Source organism: Periplaneta americana, chromosome 5 (assembly GCF_040183065.1).
Source record: "Periplaneta americana isolate PAMFEO1 chromosome 5, P.americana_PAMFEO1_priV1, whole genome shotgun sequence".
NCBI lineage: Eukaryota > Metazoa > Arthropoda > Insecta > Blattodea > Blattidae > Periplaneta > Periplaneta americana.
Genome location: NC_091121.1, coordinates 62,145,538 through 62,160,626, shown reverse-complemented (window position 1 = coordinate 62,160,626; position 15,089 = coordinate 62,145,538). Strand labels below are relative to the sequence as shown.

General features: G+C 36.4%; 1 protein-coding gene across 1 annotated transcript in view; it reads left to right on the top strand.

The window, feature by feature from the left end:
• Positions 1-222: 222 nt before the first annotated feature.
• Stt3B (catalytic subunit 3B of the oligosaccharyltransferase complex) overlaps positions 223-15,089 on the top strand; it is a 35,714-nt gene continuing 20,847 nt past the window's right edge. Inside the window, exons 1-2 of the mRNA XM_069825834.1 lie at positions 223-472; positions 12,711-12,929. Of these exons, the coding sequence (XP_069681935.1) occupies positions 303-472; positions 12,711-12,929 (389 nt within the window). The 5' untranslated portion in view covers positions 223-302. The remainder of the gene's footprint in view (positions 473-12,710; positions 12,930-15,089) is intronic.

Sequence of the window (15,089 nt, the reverse complement as noted above, 5' to 3'; positions counted from 1 at the left end):
TATAGAATATACATAGAAATTAATAAATTAATGATTGTATAGTATGTTTTTTTTAAATGCATCATCCAGTCCCTCTCGTAGAGAATTACACTTAAATTTATTGAACAGTTGATTATATAAAGGAATTAGAAATCCTCATTCATATTTATTTCAATATATTTTCTATAATCAAAAGAATCTCCTGCACATTGTGGGCTTTTCTCCATTCATTTACGTGATAAACTGGCTCGCGTGATTCCACAACAACTTCGATTACGAAAGGAAGTCGTCCTCCTACGTGTCTATACATTGTTGGTGGAAAGATGGCGGTGTCGTCTTCTGCCAGATACATAAAAACATCAATATCAAATTCGTCTGGATGGAAAAGTTTAATAACATTTACTGTTCTATTATTAGCATGGATCTCAGGATTCTCATCTCGTTTGTTTGCTGTAATACGATTCGAAAGCATCATTCATGAATTCGACCCTTGGTAAGCAAATTCGAGCTCGGAATGGGGTGTGTTAAATTTTACAAAATGATGGTGAAATTTAAAAAAAAATGACATACATTGTCGCGTGTATTAAATAAGTTAATTTAAAGTCATAAAATATTATATATCAAATGAACGAAATTGTTTCCTTATATATTTCAGCAGAACATACCGGCAAAGTTCGGGTTAGGTTATATTTAAAGTTCCATAGTATTAATCAGTCATTACAACAATTTTTTTTCCGTCCTAGAACCCTAGTCATCGTGCCATAAGCAAAATGTAATATCTTGATAATGCACAAAAGTTACTTAAGTTATAACACACGCAGTCTTAACACAAGTGGGTAAAGTGATTGCATCTCGAATTTGTGAATTATACCTTTATTAATTAATAGAATCAAAATGTTTCATTAAGTCGTGTTACTTTTCTGAATTTCACTTTAAGCTTTATTTTGAATGTTACTGATAAGTCTGTTGTTATTGTGTAACAGAATAGGTACCCTAGAAATCATTACAGTTTTATATATTGATCTATAGGCTCTTCTTTCAGGTAAAGCAGTATGAAACAATGAGTTAATGTTTACATAAATCAACTAACTGCTGTTCAAATTACTCCTCAATAAGACGTTCCATAGATCAGCGATAAATTGGGAGGTCTATAAAGATTAGTATCGAGCAAATTTTTTAAATTGGATTATTTTGCGAAGCTTATATAGTGTCTGAGTGTAATTAGGGTGATAATGCCAGTGAAGTGAGTCCAGGGTTTAGCCCCGAAAGTTATCCAGCATTTGCTCCTCATGGGTTGAGGGAAAGCCCTGGAAAAACCTCAGCTAAGTAACTTGTTCCAACCAGAATTTGAAACCGGGCCCACTCGATTTACGGTCAGGCATGCTCATCGTTACACCACAGTGGAGACTTGAACAAAATAGCATATGCAAACATTACTTATAATGTGACAAGTACCTAAATAAATGACAATTATTGATTAGTATTTTTCTGTGAGTTATTCGCCAGTTACGTGAAAAGAAAATGCAAAAATCGTTTTCAAATTTAAGGTATGCTGAGGTAAGGCCTGTCGAAGAGTTTCCTCTCCAGTTTATTAGAAGTTAAATTAACTGAATTTCAAAACCAAGTCGTTTGTCGAGAAACATTGAATCATTTTGCAAAATGGTTTACATTTGAATTTATCATCATTGTCATTATTGTTAACATCTATTATTCTATTATTTCTATAATCCATTGCGATCTCAGCAGATTTGAGCTGTCTTTTCAGAAGTCATCTCAGTAATCCTTTCTTCACTGCTTATACAGAGTGGAAGGAGACTGATGCACCAGAATTTAAGAAGTTGTTCTACATGTTAAATATAACAAAACTTTTATTATACTTTTCTTTCCATGAAGCACCAATAAGCAGGAAAAAATAGTCTTTGCCCTATGTTTGCAGTGCTCTATTGCAGTAGGCCTAATGGCCTGAGAGAAATAGTTGATTGCTATACAAGCAGATAGGTAAAAATAATCTCAACAGTTAATGTCTTGAATCTTTTTTTGCATATCAAACCATGCAGCCATGAATTTAAATTGAATAATTGCGAAAATCGTTAAAATAAATCTTGCAATGCAGCGAACTGTTGCACATCACCAACTGAGTGCAGCAGAGGAGGAGGGGAAGGTGAGGAGTGCAGGCCGCAAAGCTAGAGTTATTGCAGTAGCCGTGATGTTGCCAAATTCTTCTTAGAAACATAACGATTTTCTCTAAAACAGTGAATGTTAGAGAGAGAACGTATTTAGATTTTTCAAATCTCTCCTCATTTTTTTTTTAAATTTTAGTTAGTTATTTAACGACACTGTATCAACTACTAGGTTATTTAGCGTCGATGAGATTGGTGATCGCGAGATGATATTTGGCGAGATGAGGCCGAGGATTCACCATAGATTACCTTGCATTCACATTACGGTTGGGGAAAACCTCGGAAAAAACCCAACCAGGTAATCAGCCCAAGCGGGGATCGAACCTGCGCCCGAACGCAACTTCAGACCGGCAGGCAAGCACCTTAACCGACTGAGCCACGCCGGTGGCTCTCTCTCCTCATGATATATTACCAGTTTCATTTTGGTGCAATGGTTACAATCCACACTGTATAATTATATCTGGTAGCAAAACTCTCACTCTTGTATATCGAAGTTGCATTTGCCAGAATGCTATATATTTGATCTTATACTATGATGAAATTAATATACCAACAATTACATAAAAAATTATTGGTCATCAAAGATATTGAAGTTATGAATATTCAGACTTCGTAAAGTCGAATTTACATGTAATTATTGGAACAACATTTGTACTTACTTGTAGGCCTATATTTGCAATTGCTATTTTATTTATTTTACGATGATTTATAGTTATGCGATAGTTATCTACTATCTGTGTGGAGTGAAGGTGATAATGCCAGGAAAATGAGTCCAGGGTCCAGCGCTGAAAGTTAACCAGCATTTGCTCTTTGTGGGTTGAGAGGAAAAGCCCAGAAAAACTTCAACCGGATAACTTATTCTAACTAGGATTTGAATGTGGGCCTGCTCGTTTCATGGTTAGACATGCTAACTGTTACTCCACAGCTGTGGACTATATATTATGCAATAGTGAAAGATCTCTTATTCTTAAAACAGGTTATATAAAATACACTGTGTCTGTAAAGTCATGATCCAGTTTTGAAAGGTCACACAAAAGCAATGAAACAAGTAGAAATGTGAAACCTTCACCAAATGAAAGAAAATCTCTCCAAGTTTGCATACCTCTTCAGTGCAGTTTGATTTGGCTTCTGTTTGTTGCTCTACACACATCTAAACTATATTCTAATTCATTCCACACACAACTAAGGCCATCAGGTGTAACAGAGTGAATAGCGTCTCTGATTCTCTCTTTTAAATGGTCAGTGTCATTGATACGAACATTGTAGCCACCAGCGTAGCTCAGTTGGCTAAGGCATTTGCCTATCGATCCGGAGTTGCGCTCAGGTGCGATTTCGTTCCCCACTTGGGCTGATTACCTGGTTGGGTTTTTTCCGAGGTTTTCCCCAACCATAAGACGAATGTCAGGTAATCTATAGCGAATCCTCTGTCTCATCTTGCTAAATACCATCTCACTGTCACCAATATCATTGATGCTAAATGACCTCGTAGTTGATACAGCGTCGTTAAATAACCAAGTAAAAAAAAAACGAACATTGTACAGCTGTCAAAAAAAAAAGTGGCCGCACTCGTGAACAGCGAATATTTTTAAAGTCCACTTCTGGTCGCGGCGATGTTACACGATGCATGTGCTTGTACAAGCAGTTCCGGAACTATGAAAGTGTTCCATAGCTGCGCCTCATAGACCAGCGGTAGACTGCTTGTTTAATGATTCAAAGGTCGTGGGTTTGGGCCTCCTTCAAGTTTTCATTTTATTTTTTAATCGTTCTTTAGCGATGTAAATGATATTCAAATTATCATTTATATCCAGTTATCGTTCTTTATGGATATCACGTTATTTATATTTTGTTATCATTCTTTAGAGATATGGGAACAACTGGATAATACGCACGGCAGACCAACATCGATAGTCGACTCTACTCGCTGGCCACTAGTCACCGGGCCGTACCGAGCCGCATCAAACAAAATATAATCGAAATGGTGGTAGTCAAATTCGCGACTATATTCTTAAATAATTCACTCCATTAGTCAAGTTCAAGGTTTTATGTAGTACAACGGCGGTTTTTTGAATGCATTAAGAGAACATGAAGATGTAATAAGATAATAAACTAGGTTATCACAAGGAAATTAACAGGAAAAAAGGTGTGTTTCACAGAATACCATTAAAATGACGGAAAGTAAATTTCCGGTTAATGTTCGCCAAAGCGTAAAGTACGTAATTATGACAGCGTTGCTGTTTTATTTCTGGCCTATAGAAAAATACCTAGCCTTTTACGAAAAAAAATTTAGGGACCATGCAATTATTCACCGCTTACATTATAGGCCTATTATTTATTAACAATATTACGAATCAAAAACTGTCATATTATATAATTTTAACTACTACATGGACGAATGAAATCAAGCTAACCTAACCAAAGCTAACCTAACCTAACCTAACCAAAGCTAAGCTAACCTAACCTAACCTAACCAAAGCTAAGCTAACCTAACCAAAACTAACCTAACCTAACCAAAGCTAATCTAACCTAACCAAAGCTAACCTAATCTAACCTAACCTAACCTAACATAACATAACCTTCGTAAATGCAAGGCCTGTAACCGGAGCAAGAAGGGATCTCAATCATTTAATCTGCAAGTACACGCAAAAATAAATTCAAGTAAGGATCATGCTCCCACTGCATGAGAGGTCCGCGCATGCGCTACAGCAAAACTGTTTCTGTCCCGAGCCTCTCATCTAAGGCACTTGTCATAATTTACTCGCAATATTTACGCAAATACACATTGTCGCTAACAGTGGTGCTATCTCTCAATAATGTTCAGAACGAAGGAGGTAGACAGAGAAAGAAAAAAATTCCTCCCGCCAACTACGCCACACACCAACGTCATGTTCTTATGTTGGTGACATTGTGTATTTACTTAAATTTGGTGGTAAACGTAACGGCACGGTTCAAAGCGGCCGTGCTAATTCTCCAGTATAGCGGAGATATGAATAAAATTCAGGTCATCATTTGTATTCTGTTATCATATTATAATGATATGAATAATAATTATTATTGTATCTCCAATGGGGGTTAGCCCTATTTTACATATGTATGTTAGGGCTATAGTTTTATACACAAAAAAGATAAGCATAAAGAGAAATGGAAAAGAAAATTAAATTAGCTTACGCGATGTAAACAAAACATAAACAATCCGTAAATTAGGCATTGTGATTGCAAAACAAATATCAGGTATCAATTTGAAACATACAAAAACATTAACAACACACATACGTAACACTTCTATAACACAAATATGCAGCTTTCCGTACCATACATCATAAATTAATACACAATAGTCACACAAACACAATCAAACTATAATTACGACATTGCGACGACATCAAGCATCCCATAACTGACTCACATACGTAACAAATCAAGCATCCGTTACAACACATACACTTCAACATAGTAACCACACTTTTAAAAGTTACAAATTTGGCTCCAAGAAGAATAAATAGGACACTGTTATTAATTACTATTCTTCTACAATTTCTTAAATACATCTGTAATAAATCTGTGAAATTCCGATATGAATAATATTCACGTTTTTTATATTGTTATCACTCTTTAGCGATTTAAATAATATTCAAGTTATCATTTATATTCTGTTTTCCTTCATTAGCATTATAAAACAATATTCAAGTTATTTATATTATTATTGTTCTTTCGCAATATATTAATTAAACAAACCGATATTTATCATTTATATTCTGTTATCGTTCTTTAGTGATACTGCATAAATAATATTAAAGTTATTTATATTGTAATCGTTCTTTAGCGATATAAATAACATAAATTTAATATTAGGTTTGGAAAAATCCAGTTGCATAATACTGGTATTAATTAGTTTTTCTTTTTGTATTATTACATTATACTATCTTGAACCACAATAAAATGAAAAGGAGTAATGAGGAATTGAACCTGAGACATTGACATCTAAATTCCGACGTTCGTCCGCTGAGCTACGAGGGCAAAAGTGTGGAAACATTTTCGGAAAAATTGGCCCAATCACACTCTAAGATTTTCTGATGATTCGTAGAAGCTAGTCCAGGATGCGGGGGGGCAAAGGCTAAATTGAGATTTCCCGGTCTCTGATCGGGTCAAACATCCTGATAGAATTAATATTTAACCCTTGCCGTGAATTTCGGTGAAGTCCGGAGGGCCCAATTAGTCAAATCCACTCTCATCTCCACGCTTGGGCCCCCTGGAATTTAATAAGATGCGAAAGAGATAGTGGTGTGCGGAAGGCAACGGGATGTTACCGCATTTAGGCCTATCCTTCCCAAGAAAAACTGCAAACATGAACAAAGGAAGCTTTTAATAGAAGAAGAAGGATCTTCTGCGGACCTCTGGAATAAGAACTAAGGAAGAGACTAGTGAAGTGCTTTGTGTGGAGTGTGGCATTGTATGGAGAAGGAACATGGACATTACGACGAAATGAAGAGAAACGAATTGAAGTATTTGAAATGTGGATGTGGAGAAGCACGGTGCGTGTGAAGTGGACAGACAGAATAAGAAATAAAATTGTGTTTGAAAAAGTGAGTGAAGAAAGAATGATGCTGAAACTGATTAGAAAGAGAAAAAGGAATTGGTTGGGTCTCTGGTTGAAAAGAATAATAGACGACATTAGGATATGTGGTCATATGCGGAGACTAAGAGGAAGGCAGAAAATAGGAAAGATTGGAGATTGCTGGGTTTGCAATGAAAGACCTGACCATGGACAGAACATTTATGTGTGTATGTTCAGAATGCCTGGAATATCGTGTCTAAGAACAGTCGCTATTTGCAAAGACTAGTCAATTCCATGCCCACTTGACTGCAAGATGATCGAAATAAGAGGAAGATAGACTAAATATTGAATTGTGGCTTTTTGTTTTGTTTTTTGAACGCTTAATTGTTTGAATGTTTTAAGGCCGACGCCAGTAAATTTGTTATGTTTATGCCACGAAAGATATTTTATTGAGAATAAAATCTTTTTTCTTTCCATTTGCAGCCACAATATCATAATGATAATGATAAAGTCATGGCATAATATATAAATGAACCTGATGTTAATTACTAAAATAATCATAAAAGAGAAAGGAGCCATTATGTCTAGTTTGTCTCTCTCAAAAACAGAACAAAAAAGGACATAAAAAGCACGAGGTTGTAGTCGAACGCAGGACCTCATGAATAAGAGGCCTCAACGCTATCATGCTATCGAATAACACACAGTATACTTCAATTATAACTGTAGATATCAGGCAACGTGGTCCAACAACATGTAACATCGCCTGTCTCCGAATTGTAGCGAAGATACCCGAAGGGAACTTTGTTTCAGGAGAGCGGCCACTTTTTTTTTTGACAGCTGTACACGCATTTCTTGACATAATCCCTCAAGTAAAAGTCTAAAGACGTTAGGTCCGGCGATCGTGGTGGCCATGCCTTCCAGCCACCCTTTCCTATTTACCGCTGGGGAAATGTATTAAAAAACTCGCGAGGAGGCGTGTGGAGGAGCACCACCTTGTTGAAAGATCACACTTTCGCCTTCATTTTGAATTTGTGGCTCTGCATACAATTGCAGCATGTCAAGGTAGTTGTTTGATGTCACAGTCTGCTCCATAAAGAAATATGGGCCTATAATTTTATCATGCATGAGGGCACACCAGACATTCACCTTAGGGGTGTTGTGTTCATACTCAGTGTAGGCACGAGGATTTTCAGAAGCCCATATCCTCACATTATGACGATGAACATAACCACACACGTGGAATGTGGCCTCATCACTAAACACAATCTTCTGTAAGAATTGTTCCTCATTGTCCATCTCATCTAGCATCTGTACAGCAAATTCAGATCATTTGGCTTTATCAGTTGGGTGGATAGCGTGTAACAACTGTAGTTTGTAATCTGTAAAACGGATATGTTGCTTTAAAACTTCATGAACTGTAGTCTTCTTCAGGCCTAGATTTTGAGCACAGGTATGCATCGATTTCTTGTGGTTCCTTAGGTAGCTATCCCATATAGCTTCAACAGACTTATCACTAACCGAAGGCCTGCCAGAACGTTTTTGGTTCAACGAGCTGCCAGTTTCCTTCAGCTGCTTATTCCACCAGTGAATGTTATTTCTATGTGGCGGCTCTTCATTGTACAAATAACGATATTCACGATGAACACACGTCACGGATTCAAATTTTGCAAACCACAGGATGCATTGAAATTTACTTTGCACCATCCACATCTTGAACTAAATGGCGTGATTCGCTTTATCGTTGTGTTGCGTCATTACCTGTGCCCGCACAAAATTGAAATTTATGCTTCAGAATCTCTTTGACATACTCTTCAAGGTATCGTAAGTTTCATCCTTTGATTTCGTTTCATTTAGCCATTGTAAGTGTTCAAAACTGCACCATGACTCTACGGACACAGTGTATTATGATGCTGCAAAAAGTGGCTTATTCAACTTTTTAGCATCTGTGGTTTTTAGGAGTTCCCGTCCATCCTTTGCCTGTCTATCTGCTTACAGTGTCTGGCTGCATAACACACAATAGTTGAATTTTTGGGTGAATTCTGTTCAAATTCAGTATCTGAGTAATGTTTCATTGTTACTGTGTTACATTATTGTGGACCTCATTACTCAAGGAAAAGATTACCATTACTGGTACAGTCTATTTTATTTTAAACAAATACTTTTTGTGCTGTTTCGTCAAGTAAAGAAACTATTAGTGATAAGATACAATTCACAGGCGAGAGAAGAGAAATTAGAATAATTCACGAATATTCAATAAAAACTAAATACACTCAGCAACGAAACTTACAGCTTCATTTAGTGTCCCATTTATGCTACTCTGTGGAGGTATTCAGTGGTGTTGAAGTGATAGCTTGGTAATCATGGGTTAAAAATGACAGAGAAGGAACTTAGTACTTTTATTTCTGTAGAATCTGCCCCATAGTGTTCCAATTTCACAGAATGTGCTGTGAATTGAATCCTTTCCTTTGCTGAGAAGCTATCAGTTTACTGAATGAACCACAGTTGGCTCCTCTGGTAATTCTGACGCAAAATGTGACATTCAAAAACAGATAGCAAAGTGAAAATAACTTTTTTGATGTCAGAAATTATAACTTCGAAATCGATTTTTATACGTTCACATACTGTATTTTTTCTGTATTTTAGAGAATGAAAAAGAAGATAAATGTGCAATGTAAATTCACACTTTGTGATATTGCATTTACATAACTAATAAAATCAGTTCATATCCTCAAATGAATTGTTCATGACCACCTTATTTCAGCTGTATCTCTGTTCTCTAATTCATATTCTTCGTGCTAAAGAACCACAGCATCTTGTGTTATAACAGTATGCTTGTATGTACTGTCCCAATTCGACTGAAGAGTTAGTCTGCTCTGATAAAAGTATCAGTACTACAGAGCTCTTGGCGGCCAGGTAGCTCAGTCGGTAGAATGGCTGGCTACGGACTTGAAGTCCGGGGTTCGATCCCAGGTGGTAACAGAATTTTTTCTCGTTGCCAAACTTTCAAAACGGCCCCGAGGTTCACTCAGCCTTCTATAAAATTGAGTACCGGGTCTTTCCCCGTGGGTAAAAGGTGGTCAGAGTGTGGTGCCTATCACACCACCTCATTCTAATGCCGAGGTCATGTGGAAAGCATGGGGCTCTACCTCTATGCCCCCCCCCCCCAAGTGCCTTCATGGCATGTTACAGGGATACCTTTACCGTTTACTAAAGAGCTTTTATTATCTCTCTGCCTCTGTGCAATGTCACAGTTGTAGGAGGGGGAAGAAAGATAGCAGAGATTTGCAGTGCTTTTTAATGCTCTGACACCCATGACCAAAATAAATCACTTGAAATTTACTGGTCACTCAGCAACAGAGATATGAAAGAACTGTACTAGTAAATCTGTATATCTACAAATAAGGTTCTTGAATTCATGGTTCTCAAGTTCTGTGAATTAAGGATGATAAAATCCTTTTCATGACTTCCTTTGGGATCAGAGTAAATTTATGGATCCCATATTCCAGATTTTCAACATGTAAAAGAACCCTATCCCTGTTGAAGAGCTCAAAACAAAATCTGTCTCTCGCCAAAATTGTAGCCAGAGTTCGAATCCTGGTGGGTCCAACTGCAATTTGTGGTGAACCGAGACAGTGTTTGGTGGTAGGTTTTTGCGGGGTACTTCCATTTTCCCTACTGACATTCCACCATTGCTTCATTAATCATAATCATACGGTGTTATGTAGTTCATCTCCTATGATGCACCAAAGTTAATGTCTTCGCGGTGGCTGAAATAACTACAAGCTTTAGCATGTCACCCTGTAAATAGGGATATTTGGGTGAATGATGGAAGTCAAGTGCCCGCCATTATTAAAAAAGTCACTGCCGAATGACCTCTGTAGTTGAAACCATCTTTAATAAAATACTACGAATTATAATATTTAATAACATTTTATTTGATGCATTTCTGATGGTCTTACTCAATTTTATGAGATTCTGGTATTTGTGGTAGATATCAATTACTGACTTGAGCATTATAGCAGGTGAAATGTGAGCTGTATTATTTAGCATGCATTACTAAAGAAGATGCATGGACAGATGCAAAACTACTGGAAAGAGATGCAAGGTGGGACATGAATTACTGTTAAAACACAAACAGACTTTGTCTCATTTAACTTATTGTTGCCAACCTATTTATACACATTACAATAATTGTATTGGGAAGACCACACAAGCGCTGGCATGAGACCGTAACAGATCCTGTAGGGTCTAATACGTGAGGGATATGATGATGATGACAATAATTGTAGATTCCCTCCTCGGATTCTTATTACCTAATATGAATTAGAAAAACAGTTGGTTCACTGCTGGCGAGTGTAGAAGAAATGAGGTTAATTTGTTAGGCAAGTCAGTGAATAACAGCAAACTTCACAAATGCAGTTTTGGTAACTATTATACGTAATTTTTCATAAATACAAGCATACTTGAGGTTGTTGGAATTGTGTATTTTGTATAGCACATAATTTCTTTATATCATTTATTATGTTGTATTCAAGAATTTCCCATTTATTTCCATGCATCAAGTAGAATGACATACAGATTAGAATTGTGTGTGTTTTAAAATTTAATGTAAAAGTAAATTGTGCAGAGAATTGTAATTGGTAGGTAAGACAATTATTTAACGACCCTCTTAAACTACAGAAGCTATTCAGGGTCTGTGAGATGATATTATGGGTACAGTTGAGTACTGTTCGAATGAGAAAGATGAGGGAACTGAACTCTGAAAAAAGAATAACTTGCCTCACACCTATTATGTCTACTAGATATTAAACAGAGTCTGCTGAAAATCGAGCTCACTATTCCTTTAGAGACAAGTCATCTATAGACAGACGTAGAACTGTATCTTTCCTTTAGGCTAAATTGTATTTTGAAGCAATATGTCCCACATTTATGTATAAAATTAGAAAGCAGTCATACCATGCATGCAAATAGAGAAAAATTAGATTACATTGATTCTAGACCTTGAAATTCACTATATCACTCTCCTGAAGACAGAAAGTGAAAATGTCGAGAGACTCAACATACAAAATCACAGAATCATTGAAACTGGGGTCATAAAATAGCAGCATTGTAGAAACACAATTTGTCGATTTTTAAATTGATTTTTTTGGTCCATTCGAAAGGAAGAAATTGATTTAAATTTCGTAATTTCATTTTTAATCTTCCTTTTGACTCTTTATCCTCCTGTCCTGCACTTCAGTCAAGCGCTAACTAGTCTTGTTTGGAATGCATCCTCCCCCCTTTGATTTTTTTTTACTTGGTTATTTAACAATGCTGTATCAACTGCAGGGTTATTTAGCATTGATGGAGGTCTCTGCGGTGGCTGAATGGTCAGACATTTAGACTGTCATGCAGGCGATCCAGCTTCAATTCCTGGTTAGGTCATTGAAAAAAATCCATAGTGGCACTGTGTGTGTGTGTGTGTGTGTGTGTGTGTGTGTGTGTGTGTGTGTGTGTGTGTGTGTGTGTGTGTGTGTGTGCGCGCGCGCGCGCGTTTTTTTCAAGGATATTATTTTCCTGGTGAGTTTTTAATATGTATTTATTTATTTTGTTTGTTTCTTTATTAATTTATTTATTGGTTTACGCATTTATTTATCTTAATTATATATTCATATATTAAACTTATTCCACTTCCTGGTACTCGATCAGTTGGTATTCCAAGGGCATGGTGATCACACTGAGGGGAAAAGACCTTCGGTGAGACTAAGACATAGATGGAAGGATAATATTAAAATGGATTTGAGGGAGGTGGGGTATGATGGTAGGGACTGGATTAATCTTGCTCAGGATAGGGACTGATGGCGGCTTATGTGAGGGTGGCAATGAACCTCCGGGTCCTTAAAAGCCATTTGTGAGTTGAACAATACACAGCTCATTAAACTTTGTAGGTATATATGTATATTTTATTGCAATGCATATCATTACTCATAAAATATACACACACTTCTCTCTTGTTACAGGTTTAATTATCGGTCCACAGCATATATGGTGAAAAATGGAATTTACAATTTTCTTAATTGGTTTGATGAACGAGCCTGGTATCCATTGGGTCGCATTGTTGGCGGCACAGTTTACCCAGGTCTCATGCTTACATCTGGTAGTATCCACTATGTGCTGCATACACTCAACATACCAGTTCATATCAGAGACATCTGTGTGTTTCTGGCCCCAACATTTAGGTATGTACGTGATTTCGTCAACAAAAAATCAGATGTTAGCTGTTGAACTCATTTCTAATTTCAAAAAATGCTGCATAAGAATTATTTATGCCTATAGAAATATACTAGGCAAAAATTAGGGTCGCACCTTTTAGATAGAACACTAGCACACTGTTAGTGAATGACTAAAATATCAGGTATCCATGTTGGTAACCTAGTTTCGAATCCCAGCAGGTTCAACTGGGATTTTGATGGACAAAAACTGTGCTTGGTAATAGGTTTTTGTGAGATACTCAAATTTCTCATACTGGCATTTCACATTATTCATCATCATGTAGTGTTCTGTACTCGTAGATTGTCTCCTATGCTGCACCAAAGGCAATGCTACAGCAGCAAAGAGAACCACATTTACAGTGCATCAATCCTAGAGGAATATGCTTGGATGAATGATGCAAAGTCAAGTAGCCTATCCGCCATTGGATGAAAGAGATATCTAAATGAACTTCTGCAAAAAATAATTAGCATGAGCTATATTAGTCAAGGATATATGACATAATATACTGCCTTCTGTTTATTTTCTGTAATAATCTTGTATCTTGCATTCAAAAATTCTCGTTATGAAAACAAGTTTTATTCTTGCTCAATCTTTCGGAAAATAAGTCAATACAACAACACCAAAGGCTATTTTTACAAGACAAAATAACTGTCTCTATCCTCAATTGTCGTAAATAGAGAAATACATTTCTATATATAATCTTTATATCAACTTTCATTTACACACCAATATTCTGTCACCTGACAGTACTTCTGTGGGTGATTTGTCTAAAACTAAAATTATATAGTCCACACACAGTTTTATTACTACTGAATCATTGTGCCATCTTCAAGCACATCATCTTCAAAAAATGAAGGGTATTTGTATCAGCGCTTTTCTTTTTGTCTTATTTGTATCAGTATTCTCTTAAATTCTGTTGGTATATGTAAGTCTGTGGTTTAAATAGGAATGTGTTAAGTTACATACCATAAATGTCTCAGTTTAATTTACTTCATATTTACTATGGTGGGGCACACGGTAGCATCATGGTTAATAAATTAATAAACTTAAAAAAAATATATATATATGTGTGTTATTAAAAACTAAATTATTGAAATTAATCAGATGCTGAAATTTAAAATAAAATGTTCTGTACTCACTGATCTAGTGTGATGGTTGGCCCTGATATTTTTGCATAAGTTGGTGTGTATAAGGCTCAGTGGTTTTTTATTTTAGTAGGTTATTTTACGACTCTTTATCAACATCTTAGGCTATTTAGCGTCTGAATGAGATGAAGGTGATAATGCCGGTGAAATGAGTCCGGGGTCCAACACCGAAAGTTACCCAGCATTTGCTCATATTGGGTTGAGGGAAAACCTCGGAAAAAACCTCAACCAGGTAACTTGCCCCGACCGGGAATCGAACCCGGGCCACCTGGTTTCGCGGCTAGATGCTCTAACCGTTTACTCCACAGGTGTGGACGGCTCACTGGTGGTTAACTTAAATCATAAATCTGAGTGTGCCTGAAGTCTATTTCTGTACTTGCTTTTCACTTGAATCAAAGAGGAAAACTCAATTTCACACAAATATAGTGCGAAGAATTGCATGAGCAACTTTAATGCACCATCCAAAAGTTCAGGATATTCATCTCTTAATGGTATCCAAAAAGTCGTTAAGTCTGAATTAAAATTTAGTTTTAATGCCATGATCACAACTGATATAACACAGTTGTTCTCTTAGTGTTACTGGCAGCATTGAACTTTCAAAATATAGGAATGGATCTCGAATCCAATTGAATTCACTGTAACTTTCTGAAAATAGTTTTCAATCTATTGAGGGTAGTGAGATGAAATAATACAGAATCACAAAAATCAGAAGTTTAGGAAAGGTCTTTGTCATTTAAAACAAGATTGTTAGTAGAAAAGGCAGAAAAGTTACTACTTTTAACATGCTCTGACCACAAATTGATTTTTTTTTGTCTTGACTTTATCATAAGATTGTAGCACAGTGATGGTTGGACCTTGGAGATATAGGTTGAGTTCGTTCAGTTTGAAAAATATGTCTGCCATATAAGCCAATGTGACCAATCAATTCTCATCAGTCAAGAAGCCACATACTGATTCTTATAATCACGTAAAACTCCTTGT